The sequence below is a fragment of the Cuculus canorus genome, chromosome 4 (genome assembly GCF_017976375.1).
Source record: "Cuculus canorus isolate bCucCan1 chromosome 4, bCucCan1.pri, whole genome shotgun sequence".
In the NCBI taxonomy this organism is placed as follows: Eukaryota; Metazoa; Chordata; class Aves; order Cuculiformes; family Cuculidae; genus Cuculus; species Cuculus canorus.
The window spans coordinates 56,282,232-56,307,519 of NC_071404.1; the positions used below are offsets into that span (position 1 = coordinate 56,282,232).

At 41.3% G+C, this 25,288-nt stretch overlaps 1 protein-coding gene across 2 annotated transcripts in view; it reads left to right on the forward strand.

Moving 5' to 3' along the window:
- Nucleotides 1–350: 350 nt before the first annotated feature.
- MCUB (mitochondrial calcium uniporter dominant negative subunit beta) overlaps nucleotides 351–25,288 on the forward strand; it is a 52,619-nt gene continuing 27,681 nt past the window's right edge. Inside the window, exon 1 of one of the 2 annotated variants that reach the window (XM_054065640.1) lies at nucleotides 351–521. In XM_054065640.1, coding sequence (XP_053921615.1) covers nucleotides 456–521 — 66 coding nt within the window. In that variant the 5' untranslated portion in view covers nucleotides 351–455. Of the gene's footprint in view, nucleotides 522–3,530; nucleotides 3,558–25,288 lie in introns of those variants that run through there. The other variant, XM_054065642.1, reaches the window with a different exon arrangement.

Below are 25,288 nucleotides of genomic sequence, written 5' to 3' on the forward strand. Positions count from 1 at the left end.
CTCGCTGTCTAGGACTGCCTGAAAGGAGTTTGAAGAGAGGTGAGTGCTGGCCTCTCCTCCTAAGTGACAGGGGACAGGACAAGGGGGTATGGCCGCAAGTTGCACCAGGGGAGGTTCAGATTGGACACCAGGAAAAATTTCTTGACTGAAAGAGCTATCAAGCACTGGCACAGCTGCCCAGAGAGGCGATTGAATCCCCACCCCTGGAGTGGACGGGCAGATGAAGCGCTCAGGGATGAGGTTTAGTGGCAGACGGGAACGGTGGCACTCGATGATCTCAAAGCTCTTTTCCACCCAAGCGGCTCCACGAGGCTGCGCTGCTGCCCCGCCGGGCGGGACGGAGGGAGCTGCCAAGCCCTGCCCAGCCCCTCCCGGGGAGGAGAAGAGGAAAGCCGCCCCAAACCCCCGCGGCCGCCGGAGGAGCCGCCCCCGCCCGCAGGAGGAGGCGCGGGGCGATGCTGGGGCGGGCGGCGCGGGGCCGCTGGCTGCGGGGGGCGCTGCGGGATGGCTGCGCGCCGCAGGTAAGGGGGGCGGCGGGGCCACCCCCGGCGGGAGCGGGCGGCGGCGCGACACGGGCGGGGGGCGGCCCCGGCGCCGCGTTATCCCGGCTGGGGGGGGGGGGGCTGCAGGGGACCCGCGGGCATCGGGACCGGCGGCAGCTGCTGTTACAAAAATGTCTTTGACTTAAGCTAGAGTTAAGTTTCATCGAAGTCGTTGTGTTCTCTGAAAGTTGGGTAGAATGTCCCTCTGACAGCGTGTTTGCTTTCAGACAGTGGTTTCCGGCTACTGTCTATTCTCTGGAGATGATAACGTCCTGTGTTCAGTCTGATCTGCGCTGAACTGGTGTCTGTTCCCCTGCAATCCCCTCTGTCTGCAGCCTTTCCCCATCCCCAAGGCACGGTCAGGCAGAGCTGCAGCCAGCTCCGAATCAGCAGGGGTCTGACTGTTGTAAAGTTCATAATAACATTAAAATTAGACCTCGGAAAGTGACAGAATATGCATAAGATTTCTGGGAAAATTTATCCATATGCCTGTAAGTGCGACATACATAGACTCATAGGATAGTTTGGGTTGGAAGGGACCTTAAAGCTCATCCAGTTCCAACCCTCCTGCCATGGGCAGGGACACCTCCCACCAGCCCAGGCTGCCCAAGGCCCCATCCAACCTGGCCTTGAACACCTCCAGGGATGGGGCAGCTACAACCTCCCACCACTCTAATCATGAAGAAATTCTTCCTTATATCAAGCCTGAATCTGCCCCTCTCCAGTTTACACCCGTTCCCCCTTGTCCTATCACTACAAGCCTTTGTAAGCAGTCCCTCCCCAGCTTTCTTGTAGCCCCTTCAGGTACTGGAAGGTCACTGTAACATCTGTATATAAGATCGCTATATATCTATTATCTATATATCTAGTACATATTATGTATAAGATCTATATATCAGATAGCTATATATCTGTATATAAGACCTGTAACAGCTTTTGTCTCACTGCACACGATTGATGGAGATTACTCCTGGTGTTGCCCAGCCCTGATAAAGGATGCTTACTTTCCAAAGTGAGTCTTTAGAGAGTTTTATTTGCCGGCATTTTCGATGTCCTCATCCCACTGCCCCAGGGAGGGGGTCGGCAGTGGGAGGGTGGCCGGGGCAGCGGGACCAGACAGGCGCCTCCTCTTCCTTAGTCTTTTTTCAGGCGTTCTATGGCTTTTCCAACTCTGAACTGGTCAGATGGTGATAGGCTCATCACAGGCTGCGGTTGCGAAGTGCCAGAAATAACATGGGAGTGCAGAAAAAGAAGATCCTGCGGGTCTATCTTGTACTTAAGGGAATAATGAAGTGCATCTGCCTCTGAGCTGCTCTTGGCTTTAAGAAGTTCCAGAGATCCTATGTGTAGAAGGATGAAGGGAAGCAAGAAGGCACAATGACTTTAAAGATCTGCTGGGATGTAGGACAACTTGATTGCAGAGTCCTGAGTAACTGCTGGCAGAGGAGACAGTTTATTACTTTGCTACTGTTTTTAATAATAGAGATGCTGTATATGTTTGCAAGCATTGCTGAGGTGGAACACCACAGACCTCTATCCCTGTGTCCAGGGCCCATCCGTAGCGAGGAAGTCTCTGGGGCGTGTGGTGGCATCCACAGAAGGACACACAGGGCACTTGGGGGCCCCTTAGCAAGCAGCTGCCACAGCTGGAGCCTCAAAACCTCAAAACCTGTGCCGGCAGTTAGAGTTGAGGAGTTGCTCAGGATGAACTCTGTACTTTTTGCCAAGAATTTTTATGCAAACTGATCATAAGCCCTTTTACAAGAGTCCATGGTATTAATTTGCCCCACTGCTGTTAATGTGAATGGCCCTTTGCTTTGTCATCTGTGTACGTCATCACATTTAAGAAGGGAATTTAAGATAAATATTGACTCAGCCTCGTTAATCTTCTAAGGTTTAAACACAGTGCGCTGAAAGCATCTCACACCTCACTGAGAGCATTTACACTGCCATTCAGCACACCCTGATATTTCATATCCAGTTTGTCACCTCTAACTTCTCCAGGGTAATGCTTTGCAGACAAGTGTGGTGCTTTTCTGAGGCTCTAAAATGAGACTGAAAGCTGATAAAGCTTCAAGAAGAGACACCAAAAAGAAGAGGAGGAGGAGGAGAAGAAGGAAGAGGAGGAAAAGCTCTTGCTTTGGCAGTGCTGTCATTACAAGAAAAAGCAGAAAAATGATTGGCACTGTTACTTTGTGGAATACAACAGTGATGTGACTCAGGAATTAAATTCTTGCACCGAATAGTTTAAGGGAAGGAATATTGCAATGCTGAGGAACATTCTAATTAGTGAAAATATTTAATGCAAGATTTTGTTTATTTCTTAAGTAGAAATTTTTCGACTAAATTAATATAAAATATTTTTAATATACATAAACCATAGTTCTAGTTTATCTACAGAGTTGCTAGTGTGACAGGTAATGAAGTGTGTTTACTGGTTTCCCCCTTCCTGTTTTCATCTTTGTGTACCTTTCAATTTTTTGACTATGTGCCTGCAGAACAGTTCAGGCAGTTCAAATATTTATTCTCAAACATTAAATAAATGGCCTGTAGCTGTAATTTCAAGCTAGTGGAAATAAAAAACGTCCCAGTTGTTGTCGCGGTTGTTTAGCTCTATAGATTTCGATGTACATCTTGTCCAGTGGAAACCCTGTTGCGGTTATTTGATTTTTTTATCAGCAGTGGCTTTTTTAATTTAGGTTTTTTTCTTGTTCTTAGTGTTGCTGTTGTATGCTATAGTGTGCTAGCTCTGCTGCTTGCGGTTTGAATGAACAAATACTTTGCTTCTAGCTCTGGCAGGAAGGATTTTAGTCCTTTTGTGAGGCTGATGTTAGGCAGGGCTTGGTAGCTTGTTGCCTTTGTACTTGGTGTGATTTGGTGACATCGCAGGCCATGTTCTCCAGCTTGTTTGTTTGGAAAACTGGAGGTGATACTTCAGTGGCCGTGCAGGGCTGTAGTGTATGTCCTTAGTCATCACAAGCTGCAAGATCCATTCATGTATTGATGAGCAGATGTGTAAGTATGAGGCATATTTGCGTACAGTGTTTTAGACTAATGAATACACTGCTGTGGGGACAAACCATTTTGCTGTGGATAGTTAGCTGTAATGTCTCTGTAAAAGCTGGGATTGCTGTCCTGGAGAGCTCTACTCTTAATTGTTAGCTTTTCAGCTCTGCTTTTAGACAAAATCCACAACTCTTCTGACTGCTGTGGTTAGCTGCTTTGCCTTTGGAGCAGTGCTTATACAAATTTATCGTAATTTTGTAAAGTTGAGGGTTTTGTTTTGTGAAGTTTTTTGTATGTTTTGTTGGCCTTTTTTTAAGAAGTGGCTAGTACTTTCACAGGCAGTTTTTCAAACTAAGTGAAGCATGTTATACTGTGTTCTTTTGACAGGCTTTCTTATTACACAAAATTTTGTTCCCCAAAGGGTGCAGTTTGTTTTGCTAGTGTTGGATTTGTAATGGTGCAGTTATTTCACATGTGGTGAAACCTAAAAGTTGCCAGCTCTTTCGCTTCCTCTTCTCTTGCTCGTTTTAACTCCCACAGCACAGAGAAACGCCCTGCCTGTGCTGCTCTCCAGGAGGAAAAGCTCCCCTCACCATATTGCAATGGAGAACAGATGTGTTAAAACTGAAACAAATCTTAAGATTGCTGGGGTGTGTGCGTGTTCTGTATTTATAAACATTCTTAGCCAGGAAACATTGAAAGGGCTGGATTTAATATATTTGTTTTGAGATGATCCTAGTTAGTTTCTCTGTAGTGCTGAATCAGACTGATCTAAAATTGTGTTGCTTTTTATAGGCATTCATATACACGAGATTCCCGTGTTTCTTTGCATTCATGCAGCCTTGTTCTAGCTAAAACTGTTCCTATCTTGTATGAGGATGCTGGAGTGATGATGTTGTCTCCTGCAAAAGGCAAGGCTTGCTCTAAACACATATAAATGAAGGAACTTTGTTTTTTTCAAAATGGGAGTTTATTTAACATCATTAATTTAGTGTGCAAAGTTCTCTTAAAGTTTTGCCTCTAGAATACATTGATGAGAGGAAAGATTGTGTGTGAGCTGGCAAGATAAAATTGCAAAGGCTTCTGTGAAAAATGTTGAGAATTTGTTTTCTTCCTTGATTTGGATATTCCATATGCTTGTTGCTGAGGAGAATTTTCTTCCTACTTGCAAACTGCAGCCAGTAGGAGAGTCATTGGTTTTGTTTATCTGCTGAAAGCAGAACAGAGAGGAGTTTATTTTGGGTTGGGGTTTTTTTTGTCAGTTCCCAGTGTCATCCCTATCTGGCAAAAATGTTTCTTTTAATGCTTTCAGCTGATGTTGTTGTCTACCCATTTCCTCAGGACTGGCTTGAACTTTTTTTCCTGTCCTTCCTGTTGGTTTTTGTATTTATTTTCTTACTCCTGAATTACCGTAATGCTCTCAGCATTATACTGATCCAGTTTGTCCTCCAGTTTTATACAGTCATATAAGCGAGGATCTGTATGTGTCAAAATAACCACAGAATAATTTGACACATGGTTCTTTTTTTTTTACTATATGGATTTTTAATTTTGGCCCTTTCTGTTTTGTACATATTCTGCTCTTGGGATTCCTAAGATATTCTGTCACACCAGCAGCCCCAGGGCATCCTCGGCAGCTACAGAGAAGTGAATTATCATTGAGCATCTCGTGCAACTGAATATTCCACATAAATGTGGTTTAAGTCCCTGCTTTGTATTTTCAGCCTACTCAGGTCTTTTGGAAACTGTGATCTTACTGGAGCCAAGAACTGGGAGTAATTTGTGGCTGCTGGGCCTGTTTTCCTCTGCCTTGCCTTCCCTTTGAAAGCCTCTCAGAACAAAAGTTAGCTTGTTGATCCAAGTTTTGTTTTCTAAACAGAAACCTTGAGCTTATACTGTGTATGTCAACAAAAATATACCACCCGTTAAACTGTTTGTTTATGTAAGTACTGTTCACTCTTACAAATACTAATTTATATATGCTTTAAAAAGGTCGTTTAGAAGATCTCTGGCACAGGCTGTTGGAAATGTGCACATCTCAGCAAGTTTGTTTATTTGCCTTTGCTACTGTGTGTATGCCAGAGTAATAGAATGGCATTGGGAATTGCTGCTAGCCCTTTGCTCTTCTATTCTTATCTGGCACCTGTACCACAGCTATGTTTTAATCCGATAAATATACTTTTGGGGAGAGATGCGATATATAGCACAGAAATTCACCATCCGTTGTAGTTCTACACATACTCTCATATACTGCTTTTCTGCATCTTCTCTCTCTGGTATAGATTCTGTAGTAACTCAGTAGGTTGTGAGATAGTCCTGTATATGCATTCGAAATTACCTGGAATTTTCATTTCCTTGGAAGTGTAAGGAATTTCTAATAACCAGCTTCACTCAGTGTTTGAAACTGGCATCAACAGTGTGACTTTCCAAAACTGTTGGTGTTTTTTCCCAGCGGGGCAGATGACAGAAAAGTGACAAATTGGGATCTGTAGATCAAATCAGCTCTCTTTGCATAGAGTATTAGGATGCTTTTTGGCCTGTTCTGAGTAACTGTCATTAGATGCGTGTCTTTGTGTGAATATAGAAATTCCTAAGAAAGGAAATGAAAACCAGCTCCTGCAAAGCTGGAAAGAGTGCAGTCATGCTCTTCAGGATAACAGGCTTAAAGAAGTTGTAGCTTTTGTGTGCTAAGTAGAGGCTGTGTGGTACTGCAGAAGAGGTAAAGAAACCCTGAAACTGAAGCACTGGTCTAACATTACTATCTATGTGCTATTATACTATGTATAATATTTTGGCAAACTTTCCAAAGGGCTTTCTCATATGTCATATAGGAATAATAGGCTGTGCTTCCCAAGGCTTAGGAAGTAAATTACTCCAAATATATGCAACAGGCTTATTATAAAGGAAAATAAAAATTTATGTAACTCCCTGTTGATAACTGTGGCGACATTATTTATTTATTTTAGTTTAGAATGGGGATAGGACTAAGGCATACCGCAAAGTGGTAACTGTATTGTGTGCTCTATAGTTAATAAAGTAGATGGCAGAAAATGATGCTGTGATTTTATTTGAAGTGGATACTGTGGTCATACAAAGAGTGCTATAAGCTTGAGTGATTTTTCTTGTTGCTCATGGGGTGAGGAACATCTAAATCTGGCACTGTTCCTTCCTTCTAGTGCTCTGGGCAAGGCCCCACTCTTTTTTGCCTACGTGCAAAGAAACTAATGCTAAACTCCTAGAGAATATCTGAGAAAATTGCTTTACAAATGCCTTGGGTGTTCGGTTTGTTTACCGCAAATCACTAAACTGCTGAGTACTTAATGCTGTTTACAAACCTAGTGCACATTTTAGGAATGAGTCTCTTCTGATGATATGGCTTTTTTTTTCTTTTTTCAATAATGTTTTAAAGCTTGCAGGGCAAAAATGCAGACCCTATTCCAGAGCTTTTATTATCTTAATTTCTGAAGGGGTGGGATAAGAAGGAAAGGGTGTTACAAGGTTTTTTTTTTGTTTTGTAGATTTTGGGGTTTTTGGGCGGCAGGGGCTGGGGGTTTGGGGGTTTTTGTGTTGAGGACTTCACTTTCTGAGGTCCTCCTTACACAGCAAGGTTTTTGGTACCAGAAAGGAAGCAAACAGTACGCCTGTTCTGAACATGTAGTTAAGCATTGAATCTTGATTTCCTCCTTCACCTTGAGGGAAGCAAGCTAAAGGACTGTTCAGGGAATGTAACACCAGCACTTGCTCTGATTTGGTTTCTTTTCTCTTTTGCTCTTTCCAGAGAGACAAAATGGAGAGACAAGTTCTCTGTGTTGCTGCCTTGTCATCTGCCTTGCTGTCAAATATTGAGTAATAACTTGCTGATTAGGTTTGTGTGGGAAAGAGTTGGCATTTTATGAGGTCACTTCTGCCACTTTTATGACTCCTCACTCTGATATCCCAAGATAATCTGAGGACTTCAATGAACAATTAAATTAAGCTATTTGTTCTGTGAATTTACATGGGGAGGCGAGGAGGATGACAGTTTTCAGGCCTTTAAGTTATTTGCTGTGACTTTTTCCATCCCTATCTGACCCATGAGTCCTGGATCATCTTGAGATTGTGTTCAATGCATGTATTCTTATATAATGCTCCAAATATACTTTATGTTTGCCAGGCAGGCTGCTCTTTAATTCCTGTGATATGTGAAGAGTGGCTTGGTCTATGAAAGTACTGCTGTACACCCATTTGTAACTGATACAGCGTATGAGGAATCTGTGGCGTGATCGTGGCAAGGATAGATGGCTTACAGGGAATGCTTGACCCAAAATCTGTGATCCCCAAAAGGGAAGGTGCGTATCTAGACTCTGTAGGTCAGGTCAATCACTAGTGAAATAAATCCCTTGTGTTAGCGACTCTTTTAACTGTAACACAACAGCTGAAGAAGGATTCCCAAAAGGAGCATCAGGTGACTGCCTGCCTACTAAGGATGGTAACTTTGGTAGTCCATAAACCAGTTTTCCCTCATCCAAGGGGCACTGGCCAAGAGAAGGGGCCTCCTGCTCTGTCTGTGCCCAAGTGTCATGTGTCAGCAGCTGGTGCTTTGCACTTGTGTGAATGCGACTGACAAGCACAATCTCCCCTTGCTGGTGAGGAAACATTAACTGAAATGGAAAAGAGGTATTTACTGTACAAATGGGAAATTTATACCTTCTAAAAGGTGCATTTATCATGATAAGCACAGGCAGTGCGTCTTCAAAAGGACAGAAAAAATGAGTACATTATACATAGGCAAGATATAGTTTACTTTTTTACTTCAAATAAACAATTTTGAAGCAATTTTCTTCACATTTATTGTCTAGTCATTGGAACAAAATTATTTCAGTCTTCACACTGCAGTCAGATGGAGGGAAATAAATTGTCTTTTAAGAAATGTTTTGTTTATCTGCAAAGTGGACAGAGATTTCATCTTCTTCTTTGGTACTTAAAAGTATAGTAAGAGGCCATGAATTTGATTTAGAGATCACAAAAGCATCTTTAAATGTCTTGTGTGTTTGCCAGAGTGGAGGAAAAATGACATTGCTCTTCTTTCTGGCAAATCAAACGTAATATATAATGAGGACATCACTTTGGTCAGAGTGCCATGATGGGGGAAGAGATGAATGCTCTCCATTTACAGTGCAGTCACCTCTTTTACCTGAAGCACTTGTGCCATATTGTTCACAGAACAATGTTCCTGCAGTTTTGTTTGAGGTTTCTTTTTTTCTAGGGCCTGACCTGACCTTCTCTGTACCTTCTCATGCAAACTATTCATTATTTGATATTCTGTACTTGCTTTTTGAACCAGCCTCTCACTGTGACAGCAGAGCTTTGAACGTATTCCATGGTGCCATCTATGGAAGAATGACTTTTTTATATATAAAATATATCCCTCACCTTTAAATGTTTGTTGTAAACAGAAGTATAAAGGCGTCAATGCCCCTGAAACACAGCAGCATCTACACAACTAGGGACCTTTGTGGCCCCAGCTGCTCCAGGTCTGGCCTCTCAAGGCTGGAGTCCCTCCTGTGAAATGCAGCCACAACGGGGTTCCTGATCCAAGAAGCAAACCTAGCACAAACACAAGTTCGCACCTAGGGTGCCTCTGAGGGGTGTAGTGACAAGGGCAGAGGTGGGATTGGTGTAGCAGTGGGTACATTGCCAGGCTGGGTGCTGAAGTGATGGTTCAGCTGGGAGTAGGGCAGAGATTTTGGCTAGCCTAGGGTATGCAGTTGATTAAGTGTGTTGGCAAATAAAGTTTTAAGTTAATTGCAATAAATTAAGGTGAATTAAACTATCTCAATGTTTTTGAGGTGGTGGCAAACCCACTGCATAACCACAAAGTAGTTTGGCTTCCTTTTCTACATAATACTATCTCTCTCTGCCTTGCCCTAGACAAGGAAAGAAGTGTTTGCCAACAGTAAAATTAAAGCAATTACTGAAGTATAAGCCCAGTGGAAGAAATACATCTGTAATAACATAAATACTATGTGAGAAGTTGAATTTAATGGTCTTGATGTCCTGAGTGCTGTACCCGAAGATAGCAGTCCTGAATCATCTGACTGCTGGAAATCAAGGATCTTGATCAGTGTCTCAGGTAAATACTCCATGCTGTTAACTTAGTTAAAATAGATGAAACTTAAAGGCAGCTATCTTTCACAACTATATCATAAGAACTGTATATCTGATTTGTATATCTTACTTGTTTTAATTAGAACAGATACCTGTGAAATGCCCAAGTTAGGAGCTTATTTTAGCTTCTCAGTGGATCAGCGTCAATTTACTGACCCATCCTACCTCTCCATCCACCACCTGCAGTTTATCAGAATTTTAAAATTCAAGATAAAACTCCCAGTTAACAACTCACCAGCTTCTTAAAAGCCAGCAACAGCTTTTAAAATTTGCACTTAGTTCACAAATTGACAGAACCAAGGGAGATGAATTCCCCAACTCTGTAAATAATACTCTTTTTTTCACAGCACTAAATCCTTAACTAAAGACTGGAGGTCTCTTAAATTTGGAGAGAGGGGGAATGAAGACACAGTAATTAGTAATCTTCAACAATTTGTTTTCTTCTGCTGCAAGAGGCAAGAGCGTGGGTATGTCTCTTCTGCCTTCCACTGTTTTGATTTCAGTTCTGGGTGGCACAAACTATGTTTAAATAGGAAAACTGGATCAAGTCCTTAGAGTTCTTTTGTAAAGAGCTTTTGTGCTCAGTAACTGACTGCCATGAGTCAGCCCTACACTCTACTGTGTTAGATGGAACTTCGCCTTTAGTTTATGTGTTCCCTTTTAATTTTACATGCTGCTGGTGGTATTCTTATTGGCGCCTTCCCAAAGGCTGCTTTTAATTGAGTCCTGAACTATTCAGGCATCATGTTATTTGCATTTGTGGCACACTGCTTGACAGTTTGGCTGTTGGTTTGGACAAGTTTTTGAAGCTGTAGTATGTTCCTTGTAATATCTCAAAGAATAAGCCATGTTGTAGCTGCAGCACAAGGAGACTGTGAGGGTTCAGAATGGGGAGGTTCCTGGGGTTTTGCCCTTGGCTGACTTGGGAGATGACCTGCTGCAGGGTGAACAATTTAAACCAAGAGGTTTAAATAAAAATAATAATAATAAATAATAATAGAATAATAAAATAATAATAATAATAATAATAATAATAATAATAATAATAATAATATAATCTTGAGGCAAGATTCCTGTGAGAATGAGTTCCCAGGCATTGGCACCACAGCAGTATCTTTCATTTTGCAGTCAATTCTGACTGGTACAATTTCTCAGCTAGCTGCAATAGTTATCAATCAAAAGCTGTAAGGCAGGTAACACTGGTTTTTGCAGAGCTGGAGCTAGTCCTGATTTAAGTGCAGACACGGAAATTTTTGCACTGAGCTTTCTACCGCTTTTTTTTATGATTTTAATCTGTTTGTTGTGAGAGCATTTTCTAGTACTCCTTATTGTAGAAATTTTAAATAACGTTATTTATCTGCAGCCATATAGTTTGACATGCTGTAGGATATGAAACTATAGTCCAAAATTAGGTCTGTATGCTTTAGTTAGAAGCCAAAGATGTGTACTCAGTGTCTGTAGCCTTTCTAGTGTAATAAAATGAGGCATGCTGAGAAGACTGTAGGTTGAAGGTTGAAGTTTCAGGCTTGGTCTTGTAATGCCCTGTGACTGTAAGCATGCTGGAAATGTGACTGAGCTGGAGTAATTTAAAGAGACATCAAATAGCCCAAGCCCTAAAACTGAATTATAGCTCTTAAATTATGCATGCTTCTTGGAGGGCTGACCCCAAGCTGTTCTTGATGGCAGTGGAAGTATAAAGTGAGTATATTTTGCTATAGATCAGACCCTGATATGACTTTAATCTGGGCAGACCATCATAGTGGTTCTTCAGCATTTCATAATGCTGCACATACTGTAGCTTGTCTCCTTGTGAGTTAGTTACCTTTCCTTCTGCAATGGCTGCGTTGCTTTTCTCATAAACAGTTGGCTTTGGGGCCAGATAATGAAAACTGTGATCTCATTGGCATTCAAATATAAATACTATTTTGGGTTTTTTGGAAGTAAGATCTTATAACTGTGCTCTGCCACTAACAATTATAGCACATCTTGTCTTACTTGGCAGTGACTATGAGTAGTTAATAGTTTTCTTGACATATTATAAAAGCTTTTTTGCAAATTATGAATATTCATAACTGTAATGCAAGAAGTAGCTGCATAAAGTTACATAATAAGGTAGATGCTATCAGGAGTTATTCACAGGCTTAAACAAAAATGCTGATGTTGATTATTCAGGTGTTGATAATAATTTTGAATGTCATATAACATTCAGTACTCAAGCCCTCAGGTCCTGCTTTTGGCCTTTGTGGTGTCCTTAACAGTTTCTAGATTTTGGATGAGACTCTGTGATGGTGGGCTAAGCTGTTGTGTATTCCTATGATTTGAGCTTTAAGAAAAATACACAGCACCTCATGACAGCAGTCAGACCAGCGAGATCCACTAGAAGAAGCCAGCAGCAATGTGCTGGTTTACAGGTCAGTCCATGCTCCTGTGGCACAGGCTAATCTCATCTGTATGCATGCAAGAGAAGAATAATGTATTTCCATTACACGAATTTGAGATACTCTATATGCCCAAGCAATGCAAATTTCTGGGAGTGAAAAAATAGCCAGTAGCTATTCCTAGGCCTGCAGCTGGCTGGCCACCCATCTTCTCCACTGCCTTTTTATTTCATTTGTAGCCAAACTCAAAACTGGGATGGCAGGTGAGACATTGTATTCGAATCAAGTCCTTGGTTGTATCAGAAGGGCTCCCTTGCCTTGTTAGAAATGCACTGGCGTGTCATTTAAAATGAAAAGAAAAACCCAAACAGTTTATCTCTCCCAGTGGTGCTGACACCATACATAGCTCAGCCCAATGCAGTGGACTCTCGGTCTGTCTTTAGCTCCCGCTCAAGGTGTTAGGTCACTGTATGGTGCAGCCCAAAGCCCTGCAGAGAAGTGAGGGTCACACTGCCACCGTGCTGCTTTCTCAGCCAGTCCCGGGTCATGGTGTGGTTTTCAGCATTCTTGGGAGATCTGCTTCAGGGGGAAGCTGTAGTTGGAGGAACTTGTTTAGTTTTGTTCCCTGCTTTCATGCTTTGTCCCTGTCCTCCCGCATTGATGAAAGCAAAAAAAAATCTAATGTGTGAGTATAGGAAAGTAGAGCTGAACCCCAACAGCACGTATTTGGAAGGAGGGAAATGCTGAACAACAACGTTTATTGAAAGGCAAGGGTGAAAGAACAGAATTGATGGACTATGGTATTCACCCAAACTAGCAACGCTTAGCGCACAGTTTGTCTGTATTGTAACTAGTTTGTTGTAGCACACTCTGCCTGGTGCGCTCTGTGGTATTTGTATGCCCTCATCAATGCAGAACTATTCAGGCTACCCCTTTTCTTTTAAGTTATTGTTTGATACTGTTAATTAACTGTTATTGTTTGATACTGTTTGCATGTTCCTTCAGGGACCTCAGCTGCAACAGGTAAATATGGAGGATGGTAGTTTTTTAACTGAACTTCAATCATGTTATTCTGACAATGAAAACAATATAAAGATATGGAGAAAATTATCTACAGAAACTGATCAGTCTCTTTGTACTCGTTTAGCCACAAAACAATTGAGGAAAGAGATTTTCAGTACATTTATTGATCTGTATCAAACCTTACTCTTGGAACTGGCACACTGAAAAAAACATTGCAGCAAATTATGATGGTGTCAAAGAGACTGACACTGTGTTTTCCCTTGTACCTTTATTCCAGGATGGCACATTGCACACATGGCTATGAGTCTCTATTGCTTACTTGTTAATCAGATATCTTTTCTAATTTGCTAGACTTTTAATAAGCCTATACTGAGAAAATTCAGACACAATTTTGCACTCCAGGAAAGCTTTTCTTTGGACCTAAAGGTGTTTGTTATAAGCTACTGGCCCTTCTCTGCAGTGCAGATATAAGTTCCACAATGTGAGAAAGATTTACAAGAATTCGTTTACTGTTTATATGTGGGAAGCTCAGCTCAACTCCCACTGTCTTGCCTCTTTACAGTAAAGACTGTCTGAGAGCATGGCTGGTCCCATTTTCCCCATTTCAGTTAGGAGAATGATGAGTTGTTAGTCCTAGGTGTCTGCATTTCATATTGCAGATGGTCTTGGATGCAGATTTGGCTCTGTGGGCATGGTTATGCTTTTCACTGTGGCTCATTCTGAGTGGGCTGTTATATCCAGAGAACACTGTCCATATGGATACAGTAGCTGGGATCCTGGAAGCAGCATGTAGCTGCTCAGTGTGTTGGTGCACCTGGACCAGAAAGCCCTTCCTTATTGTGCACTGTTTATCTAGCATGCACCTTCTCACCAAGTCAGGAAGAGAGCAGTGGTACCTGAGCTTGTTTCAGGCTCTTACTTCAGGATTCAGCTTTTTGTCTGAGTGTCAAATTCACAAGGTACACAAAACAAAAAAAAATCCTTAACAGAAGTAGGTTATAAGGTACAGAAGCCTTTTTTTGCTCTGTATTTCTCCCGATGAATGTCCTCTGTGTCCACTTCAGTCACTTGACAGCAAGTAGTCCTTGAATACTTCATGTGTGTATGTTTTTTTTTTAATGTCATAATGTCTCGGAAACATTAAGCACTTATTTTCTAAAAAAAATATTATGGTTCTGTGTACTTGTCTTTCATTGGGATTTGAGCCTTTGAGGTGGATTTGAATACTTTTTTTTTTCAAGCTCTTTCATAGTCAAGAGAAGAATAAATTCTTTTATAAGAACAGATTCTTAGCCTGTAGACAAGCAATTATAGGAGATCTGAAAAAAAATAGCACAAAGATTTGGAGAGTGTGCATGTCTGTGAGTAGCTGGTGAATGTGTGTTGCTGTCTGGGATTGGACTGTTTTAATTAGGTTTTTTAACTTGGTCAGCAGTATTGACCTAAGTTAAAGATTGACTTGACTGACTGTGTAGGGTGTTGTTTCAGAAGGGAATGGCTTTCAACATCAAATTGATTTTCCAAATGAAGAAAGCATGATTCTTGCTTTGATAATTTTTCGGGTATTTTCTGTCGAAGTATTTTTTGGTCTCATTCGAAAACTAAAAATACTTTCAATTTTAGTGTTCAGCCTCTCCTACATGCTGAAAGAGTTGGCTAATCTGTACAGGCATGATTTAACACAAAGTAGCTTGGGCAAACCTTGTTTTGCTGGTGGAATTTACAAACTCTTCTCAAGTTAAGAAAAGTATACCTGTCAACACACTAGTTTTGCTGGTATAGGTCTATCTGCAGTAGGAATTCTGCTTTTTGACACCTCTTGTGAACAGGGATTTGTGCAGCCTAAGTCCTACCTTTAGTGAAAGCCAAGGACTGGTGTTAATCCTAGTTTAAGATCTTTGAATGAAAAAGAATCAGTGTAATTATTTACCTGTTCTCCCCCCTGAGATGTTTCTAACACTGAGAGGCTTTGTTGGTATTACTGTATTAAAAAAATCTTATTTGTAGACACTTTGACAAATGTGAGACAATATTATAAACACAGTTTGTGAGTTTAACTTATAGCAACTAGTAGTCAGCTATTTTCTGTTTACTTTGGAGGTTCTAAGCTTGCAATACTTAGAATAACAGGCTATCATAATATTAATATATTTACACATTTAATTTAGGGTAAGGTATTTAAAATAAGAAATATGAAAGAATATGAGGACTGATGCTCTGATAAACATACAGGGAAGTCTCAATATCTAGCTGTGTAATTTCCAGTAGATTTTGCTATTGATTGATCATTTTCTATATTGTGGCTGATAATAATGGGCAGAAAAGTTTTTTTTTTTATTATTAGATAATTCAGAGCCAGTAGTTGTACCTAAAGGACTCCTGTAATATATATCCTCTGTCTTGGTGTATCCTACAGTACCTAAAAGACTCCTGTAATATATATCCTCTGAGATGTTTCCTGATGGTAGCTATATCAATAAGCTCTTTCTAATGTTGACAATGCCTTAGCAAAGCTAATGTGATAACATTTAAGAAATATATAGCTCCATCTTTGAGCTCTTACTTACAGTGAGGCAAGAGTTAAATCCAGTGTTGAGTCAGCTGGACACTAATCATTTCTATCCAGTGATGCTGTGAATCAATGTGAGCAGCTTGTCAAAAATAACATGTCAAATTATCTTTTTTTTTGCTAAAGTAGAGGTTAAGCATGCTAATAGGTACTCGGTGGAAGCTGGAGGAACTGTCAGTCAAAGTCAAAGAAGTGAGATGCTGCCAGCCAGTTAGTTGATGATATCTTGCCTCTAAGTGAGGCAGCGACTCTCAATTCCGGTTCACGGTAGTACACTGTGGGAGTCAGGAGCTGAGGGCTGATGACTCTCAACACACTGGGATGCTGGCCCTGTGCCACCCTGCCAGCATGACCTTCAGCATTAGCTCTAGTGCATCTTTTTGCACGAGCACCATGAATCTCTTTGCAAAAAGATGGAGGCCAAAAGGGAAGCTGTTTTTTGTTGCCCGCTGCCAAATGCAACATAATCGTCTGTTTTGTCGCTACTAGTGCTGAAACTAACTCCTGCTAATAAATTGCCTGCAGAGCGAGTCCTCCATTCTTAGTGGAATACAGGAGTGACACAGCTCGTATAATAATGATATCCACTGCTTGCTATGATCTAAAAGTATATTTGGGAGTGCAGTCCTGGCATTACTTTTATAATGGTGCTGGTGACAGTTGAGCTGGAGTTGCAGAAATGATTGATATTCTAAATTCTCATTAAAAAAGCATTTCTTCTGGTGAAAATGGTCTAGCCTAGAGAGTTTTGCTGCAAATAAGAGATATGAATGAAAGCTGCTTTGCCCTGTCTTTGCAGAGGCACCTAAAAGACATGGAAAGAAATTGTAAGGTGTGGACAGCCGTGTCCAGAACTGCACTTCAGATTGGCCGTTTGGATTTGATGCCTTTGTAGCAGTGTCATCAATATGAATGTACTTGATTTTCTTAGCAAATAGATTTACAGATTGGGACCCTCTAACTCCAGCTCTTAGGATTTTTAGGCAGTGCCTGTGCTTTTTTTGTGTGCTGCTCCAGCAGTGATCCCCTTTCAGTTTTGAATGCTGATAGGAGGAGCAGAGCTTTGGAGGATTCAGTTGACTTTTTTTCCTAGGGAGATCCAAGTATACTGGATACTGTAAATATAATTTTAACAGGCTCAAAACATCAGGAAAGAGGAAAAGAAGAAGGAGAAATGATAGTAGTAACTCCATGTACTCCCTCCTACAGACTCTCCCGGGAAGGAGATGACTGGGAGCTGTAGTCCTTGCTGTGTAGAGCTGTGGACACTTGCTCTCTGTCTGGTACCTGCAGCTGCTGGGGCCTGGAATTGGCTGATTACTTTTTCCACATCCGCCCTTCCCTGCCCTGGTCTATACTCAGCTGGAGAACAGTTGATGCATAGCTGTGAAATGCCAACCTTCTGTCTCCTCCAAATAACTTTAGAGACTAAGGATCGTCCTTCCCCTCTGCTAATAGTGGAGAAAAGAGCAAGTTTGTCTAATTTGTAAAGCTAAAGCTCATAATGCAACAAGTGTAGAACTTGTGATTCCTCATCTGAACAGATCAGAGGAATGACTGAAGTTCATCTCAGATTAAACGTTTTATTATTCTATTAGTAGGATCACATCACAAAGGTGTAAGCTTATTCCTCTGCTAAATTGCTGAATATGATTCATTATCAGCTTCAGACCATAGGGGAAGATGAAAGCAAAATGCTGAAGTAAAATTAAGACAAATCAAGCTGAGAGTGTGTTGGCATGACTCTAGTAGTTAAATATTTACCAGAAGCAGACAGCTCTTAGAGTCTCACTATTCTTCAGCCATTGGCATAGTAAGGCAATAAACCACACAGAGATCATAGTTCTCTGTGGAAATGGCTGCAAAGTGTCCTATTTCTTGATCAAGGACAATTAATATCCAGATCCTCTCAAAAAAGAAACTAGAATAAATTGAGTATTTGTTGAGGGTCACTGGCAAACAAAGTTTCTGCTTGAGATGTTGAGTTAGTTTAGTGCAGTGTAAGGGAATATTTTGCCTCTGAGTTCACTTTCACAAGTATCAGGATGGGTTGCTGGCTGTAATAAGGTGACTATTAAAGTAAACATGAATTTAGTGGTTTGGTGGGGTCTGATTTTGCTGTTCACCAGCTGTGAGTTCAGTAGCCAATCTTATCTGTTTGGCCTGCTGTATTTAAAGGAAGGAGTTTTCAAGCCTGTGGTTCCGAAGTTAATTTGTGTTAGTGTTGTATCCAATGGGTGCAGCAATAACGCAAGGCCTCTCTCCTTATCATAAATCACTTTTGCAAGCATGGTCATGAGTTTGCCAGCTTGAGTTGCTCTTGTCCTCCTTAACAGCTCCCTCCTCCTTCTGGACTGAAATCCTTAATGTTCCTACAGAGGTCCAGGATCCATGTTAAGTGGAAGGGGAAGAGCAGTGGCTGTATGGCAATGCCTGCTGTGGCTTAACACAACTGCTAACATCACCTCGCAGCTGCTGCTACTGAATAGAGACTGTGCTTGTATGTGTGTACCTTGTGTTTCACACATGCAGAGTGCAAGATGAAGTTCTGAAGTGGCCAGTGATTTTTTCCCAGGCCTTGCTGTCTCACTGGCGCTGGAAAAATAGAGCCACATGATAAAAGAGATGGATAACTATAAATTCTTCTTCTGACCCAGGGAAATCCATGGCATAAATGTTGAGAGAGATTCTGAAAGGCATCTGAAGAACAAGAAAAGCGTGACAGACTTCAGGGGGAATCGACATAGTACTTATTTTTGTAACTTTTCCAGCTTGAAGTTGCTTGTTATTCTATTTTAGTAGGCTCTGTCTCTGTGCTAGAGAAAAATTGCTGAACAAAAGGAAAAGAGCAAATGTAATACCTTTGTCATGCTCCTCCCCAGCTCCTTGTGTTGAAACCCACTGAATTTTGGCACTCCTGAAGAAAGATTGTAATGATGAGGAAACCATGTGAATATGCTAGGGTGGTAGCAAGGATCAGTGTAATTTGGTGCTGCGTATGTGGGAGGAATCATTTCAGGGGACAAGAGAATAAAAGCACTGGTATAACAGTATCTGAAATATTATATTATGCTTCAGTGTTTCTATTACCATAAAGATATTGATCATTGAAGGGAATTCAGAAGCAGTGCAAATAGGTAGAAGCTGTAGATATTAATTTATGAGGAAAAATTTAAGAATTAAGTATGCATAACTTGCCTAAGCAGTGACTACAGGGGTTCATAAAGCTAACAAGCATGAGAGGTACAAGCATAGGAAGAAGAAATGAATTATGTGTTTACTTGGGCATAAGGCTGAAATAGAAAGTTTGAATATCCAACGTGTCACTTCCTGAGCGTGAAATGTTCTGAACAATTAAATACTATGCTTTGGGAAAGGATGGTGATTCATTGCTAGACATACACAGAACTATACTAGTCAGAAATCTAATAACTATGTAGTAAGAATAATCCTGTCCTTTTAGGGTGATTAGATGTATGTATTGAGTCTGGCTTCATCCTGTGACATCAGTCACGTTAGCTGTCAGCATTAGTTGAATCTAGCGTGAAGGACATGCCACACAACAAGAGTTAACCATGCTATCTTGGATCTTACAGGCAAATGCAGATTTATAGACTTGACAGACAAATCACTCTCTTGTCATCTTTGAACACCAGGTTGAGGGTAGGAGAGTGTCCACAGCCCATTTGGATCTCTCAAATTAACAGGACAACATACTCTGTAAATTAAACTTTATTTAATGAGCTCATTAAGAAAGGAAATTAACAAATACATCAAGCAAATCCAGTCCTCTTTGGGCAGACTAATCTAATGTGAATTCTCCTATTCATCCCTTAATTCATGAGGGTTCTAGTTCGAAGTTCCCTAACTTGTAACTTGTGCACTTGAGAGCAGAGCAGTTACCTTGCTGAGGGTGAGAGTGCTCATCTGTCCTCCTCCCACACAGAGCAGGCACCTGCTGTGTCACACTGCGAAGCAAGAAAGCCTCCACAGCCTGGTTGCTGCTGGATCTGCTTCAAAACGTTTTAGGGTAAACTGAGGAAGTTGTATCTACACCATATCCGTAGGTTAGTGGATTCTGAAAACAATGCCAGTCAAAGTGCAAAGATGATGGCTGCAGGAGAGAGCAAGCTGCAGGTGGCAACCGCCTTCCTGCCCATTGTGTCCCACTGATGCATTGCTTTTGCTTTGACCTAATGGCACTGCTGCAAAGATAGATCAGGGCTTGGGACAGGCAGCAGCTGTGTCAACAGGCACAGAGAGACTTTCTCAGACCAGCCGCTATCTGATGGTCAGGCTGAAGCTAAGCGGTAACAACTCCTCCTCCTTTGCCAAGGGCTCATTCTTAGACCTTTGCTGCTCTTCCTTTGAGATTCTCCTCTGAGAATGTACAAGTTTCATTATCTGCTACTTACAGTCACTGAAGTATGCAGGCATGACAGAAGTCTACCTGAAAGGGGCCAGTGTCTGCAGTATAGAGTTAGCCACTGTACAGCCACTGTTTGCTGCACCTGTTGCCTCCATTTGTTGCAGGTATTTTCTACGTTTAGCAAGATAGCTGAAGGCTATGAAATTGGATCTAAAACCAGGCTGCTGAATGTCTTTAATACAGGCAATCTTTGCAGTGATATTTGTGAGACAAAGCAGAATCGTATTGTGACATGGACATCAGGCTGCCATAGTTTGTGAAACCCACGTTAAATGCAGTTGTACTTTGCTCTTTCAAAGAGGAAACGTGATTGAAAGGGAATGAAAACATTCTTGCCCTGTTCTTATTCCCCCCTGGGCATTCCTAAGGGATCTGTCTACCCACAGTTAGGTGAGGGGGATATTGAACTAGATAGATGATTGTGTGGACCATGATGGTCATTTGGCCATTCACAGGGTCTGAGATCAGTCTTGGTTTCAGTGTGGTTCTTTATTCTTGACATCTGATCTGCTGTGCCCCCAAAATGCAGGCAACAGATGGGACAGCACCCCAGGAAACCCAATGTACTTTGATTAACTACATAGTTAAATAAAAAAAACCCCATGCACTTATTAAAAAAAAAAGTAGGATTTAGAAAGTATAAATTTAAAATTTAAAACCTGTAGGTGTATAGTTTACAATGTAATGTTTATCTTGGTAGGGGTTTTTCTGCTGAGTCCTAGAACGGAAAAGGACATGGTACTCCCATATGTGATGCAGAGACGATACTTGGATACACAGGTTTTGTTCTTTGCTCCACCATAAGCTTTGTGTGTTATCTTTGGCAACTCTCTTAAACGGTGCTGTTTTTTCAATTCAGAGAAAGAGGTAGTTATTTCCCTGCCTGCAGCAGTTGTCTGAGGATGAGAGACAGAGGCGCTCTATTACCATGTGAAGAAGAGATTTATAATCAAATTAGCTGTAAGTGCTCCAAAAGATAGGAACGTGTTTCCTGCCTCCAACCTTTCCCTCTCTTCCAAATAATTTTTATTCAAAGAAATCTTTTGGCAGTCTTTCTGCTTTGTTGGGCAGTGAATACTGACAGATGTTATGTTCTGGGACTAGGTGCTCTTTACTACTATCTGTGCCTGAACATCCAGTAGTTGAAAATAAAACACTGGAAGGATTAGGATGCTAAGTGTTCATACAGTTTTATATTTAGGATGTGCCAACTAGGATTACCACATACAATCAGGCTGTTGTAGTGGAGGGTTCCTTCAGAGAACATGAAGCAGGGAGCTGCGAAGACCTCTCTCAGGGCACCCCCTTCTCTTTTCTTGGTGGCTGTCAGTCAGCTCCTGTCATGGGCCGAAACTACAGGATCTATCAGAGCAGCTTCTTCTGTGGTGAGACAGGAGCATGACTTTCTGCGATAGGGGCTAAACAGCAAAGTGGACTGAAGCTAACAGTTTGGTGTAAAGAAGCAGCACTCCATGGAGACCTAGGTATCCTGCAGCCCTATACAAATTTTTGCTGTTGATGTCAGTTTAATTTTCAGAAAGCTCTTGTTCTTTGTTAATTTGAGCTGTTTTCTTATTGTTTAAATGCAGCTGTACCTTGAGTTGTCAAACTCCTGAAGCACACTGTTAATTTAGTCAGATAGTTAACAATTACTGTATTACCCAAATGAATTACACAGTGCAAAGTAGATGCAGATTTTGAGCACCTCAACTGTATTATTGACTACTCGAGCCTGGGTAAACCTTCACTCTCCAAGACAGTGGATATTGTCAGTAGTTTCAATCATCAGTGAAATATTCACGGATTTACAGTCAGCTAGAGAAGTGAAGCTGTCAAAACAACCTTCCTGGTAATGATAAAGTAATAGCTCTCAAAGAACTGGCAGGCAGCTTCTGGGCTGAAGTGTTTCACTTCAGAAATTTCAGTGCTATTTGCATTCTGTATAATTTCTGAGAAATGCAAAATAAAAATTCTTTCTCATTTCTGTTTTTTTAAGGATTTTGAAACACCCAAGCTTTTCATATGGCTGTTCATTTAATGAGTTTTGACTATTTTCCTTGCAAAGGAAGAAAGAAAGAGGAAATAGATGAATGACTTGCTGTAAAAAAGTACACAGTGGTGGATGAATTTATACAGCTTAGCTGCCTGACCACATTGTCTGCAAGCAAGACCGTGAAACATATTGTTTGAAAGTTTTCAAAGAGACTGTCATATTAATAGTAGTGTTGGTAAACTACCTACAAGTAGGAATGCAGCAGGTCTGCAGCAGATGAGCTATTTTCTATCTGCTTTCTTAAACATATGTCCACTTTTCAGATGAAGGAAATGGAAGGAAATCATGCTGTTGTGCTGATCTGCTCGGCTCGGTGTGGAAGGTCTTCCTTTCGCACTCTGAGTGTAATAGGAATGGAATGTGGAAATGGTCTCATCTGGGATGCAAGTGAGGGCGTGTTATGAATGCAAGTGCAGAATGAGAAAGAGGGCAACTTAGAGAAATATGCCAAAGCTGCAAGCAGAGTATCACCTTTCTGTGCTGGAGGGACGATGATATTGTGTCTTGCCTGCCACTATGCAGTGTCCCCCTCAAAAATAGCTGCTGACTGCTTTTCTTGTTTCATTGCAGTAGTTTTAATTTCCTTTGCATGCTCTTCCCATGCTATTCCTCTTTTCTGTAACTTCAAGGGAAAACCATAAAGATGAGAGAAGCAAGGGGCAGAGACACTAGGAAGAAAGCCCAGCTCCTGAGGAAGCAGGTGCGTCAGGTGAGAAAGCAACACGTGGTCAGCATTCCATGCAGCATGCAGATTTTGGTTGGCTTTGCTGCTCTGGGATATTGCTCAAGCTTCTGTATTTGTGTACATCCCAGCTCTCTAAATCCATGTCTGCAAATCTTCAGTTGGGTTGATCTGATATTTGTCTTGATGGTTTGGGAAACTAGTAGCTATTCAGCTGGTGACCTACCCAAGGTCACTAGGCAGGGCTGTTGTCATCGGGGACATCTTTTACATGGTATGTGCAGTTTGGTGGCAGAGGAAGATTTCAGGCAGGGAAGGATGAAGCAGAGCCTGGAGTACAAGCTCCGTGCCATGCTGTTCCCTGGCCTTCTTTCACTGTCTGCATGAGCTGTGTAGGCATCTCAGTCTCTTGTTAGGTTAGCTCCTGTTCCACATCTTTGCTGTTACACTCCTAATAACTGCTAAGCTGATCTATGCATCAGTACTTCAGATAAAAGTCAGTGCTTTCAATATATTTAGAATACAGCATGGTTATCACTGCAGCAAAATTCTTGTGAGAACAGCTGTCCTTTTAGCATTGTTTTCTCCATTAAGAGGACAACTGTCTTTCTACTTGATTTTGTTTGGTTCTTTGGTTTGTTTTGTTTTTAGTTTCTGATCTAGTTCAGGATATCCAGGTTCCTGTAGGTGAATTCTTCAAGATGAATTTAGGCTAAGACAGTCCTTCTCTAGTTTTTTTTTTTCCCTCCCTGTTTTTGTGTGCTCAGATTATAGAGTGAATCCACTTGAAACCTCTCCTCTCCCTACTCTATCCTTTCATTGTTTTTCCGCTCTTTCTCCCTCTCTGTTGGGTTTCAGTTGGCTAAGATTCCTGTTCTGGTTGATCAGCTGGTTGTAGTGATGAATCCGGGACAAGCCATTTTGCTGTGACCTGCACTTCATATCAACTTAAGATGATCATGAAATTGTCCTGGTGTTCCTGAATGCTCAGCCAAGGAAATATATTCATAAGCACCTCCAGGCTAGCTGAAGGAGTTGCAAGAGTGTTGAAGATTGAGAGCATTGTTGTCTCATTGACTCCTTTAAGCCTTGCCTTTCCTTCTGCCCTGCAGAGCTCCAGCAGAAAAGTTGTTTATCCTTACTATGGAGGGCCTGCCCACTCTGGATTGCTCTTAGTAGTCAAATGTTAAGTCTAGAAACACAGAAGCTAAATCCCTAATTTGCAGTTTATTTTTGTTGACATCTGAGGCACTCTTAGAGAAAACCTAGGCTGTATCTAGTACCTGTAAAACTGAGATGATAATAGCAAAATATAGGTGAGATCTTAGGGACGATTAAAATGCAAATTGAGAGTCAGAGGAAGGTATCATAAAAGGAATGGTGGCACTGGTGCAGGATGCAAGATTAAGGTATGTAAGGAGTTATGGAGAGAAAAGCAGCAAGTCTGTGGTGCTTCAGTTTGTTGTTTTGATGCCAATCACATCTGCCCCGCTGAGCTCCCCTCTGACAGAATTAAACAGTACAGAAAATTAAAACATCATTGGTGAAACAGTTTTACAGCTAATGTACTTTCATTCTGTACCTTTTGGCCTGCAACATGCTGTTAGAGCTTGAGCTGTCTTATAGTAACAGCAACCTCCTTCTTTCCTCTGTCTACTAAATTTTGTGGAATGTTTTGTTAAACCTACAAATGTTTTGGATTCATTCTTTGGAATATAAGGAAGATGGGTTTTCCTTATTTACACTAATATGGGAGAGGTTGTTGGTTATCACACTTTCTTTGAAATATCTGCTTTGTTTTGGGCTGAATAGCTCTGGAACACCAACATATGTGAGTATTGCCTTGTAGAAACTCTCTCTTCTTGTGTAAATTAGAGGTATGTGCAAAACTGATGCAGAGTTACAAATCCCATTAACAGCCTTTCTTTATTATAATCTAGTCTGTAGTGATGTGATTATAGGTTGCATAGTTAGATGGCTTGTAGACCTAATGAGCCTGTTTTTCTGCAGACGTGTGACAAATATTCCCCCAGTCATCCTTGTCCTTGCCCACAGGACTTGCATTTTTAGGCAGCAAGAGGGAAATGCCAGCAGGTGAGACTGGCTTGTAATGCAAGGGCTGTCTGTGTGCCTTCCTCTGGAAGTGGGTGAGCCATTGCCTTTTCCTCCCTGAGGGCATTAATTTGCATCTCTGTCTTCCATTTAGACTCCAGTTTTTCAATGCAACAAGTACATAACAACCTCGTGACCTCTACAGTCTCTCAAGATTGAGTTGAAATTCACTATAGGCTCAAGAGCTCTTTTGATAAGGAGTACAGGCAACTCTCTTACAGAAGCATTGCTTCCTTACAAAGCAGTGCTATGATCACATTGCATAGGTACCGTGCAATGAGTGGAAAAAGTGAATAATGTATCTTAAGAAATACTACTGGAGGGAGTTGACAGTCTGTGCTCTCAGG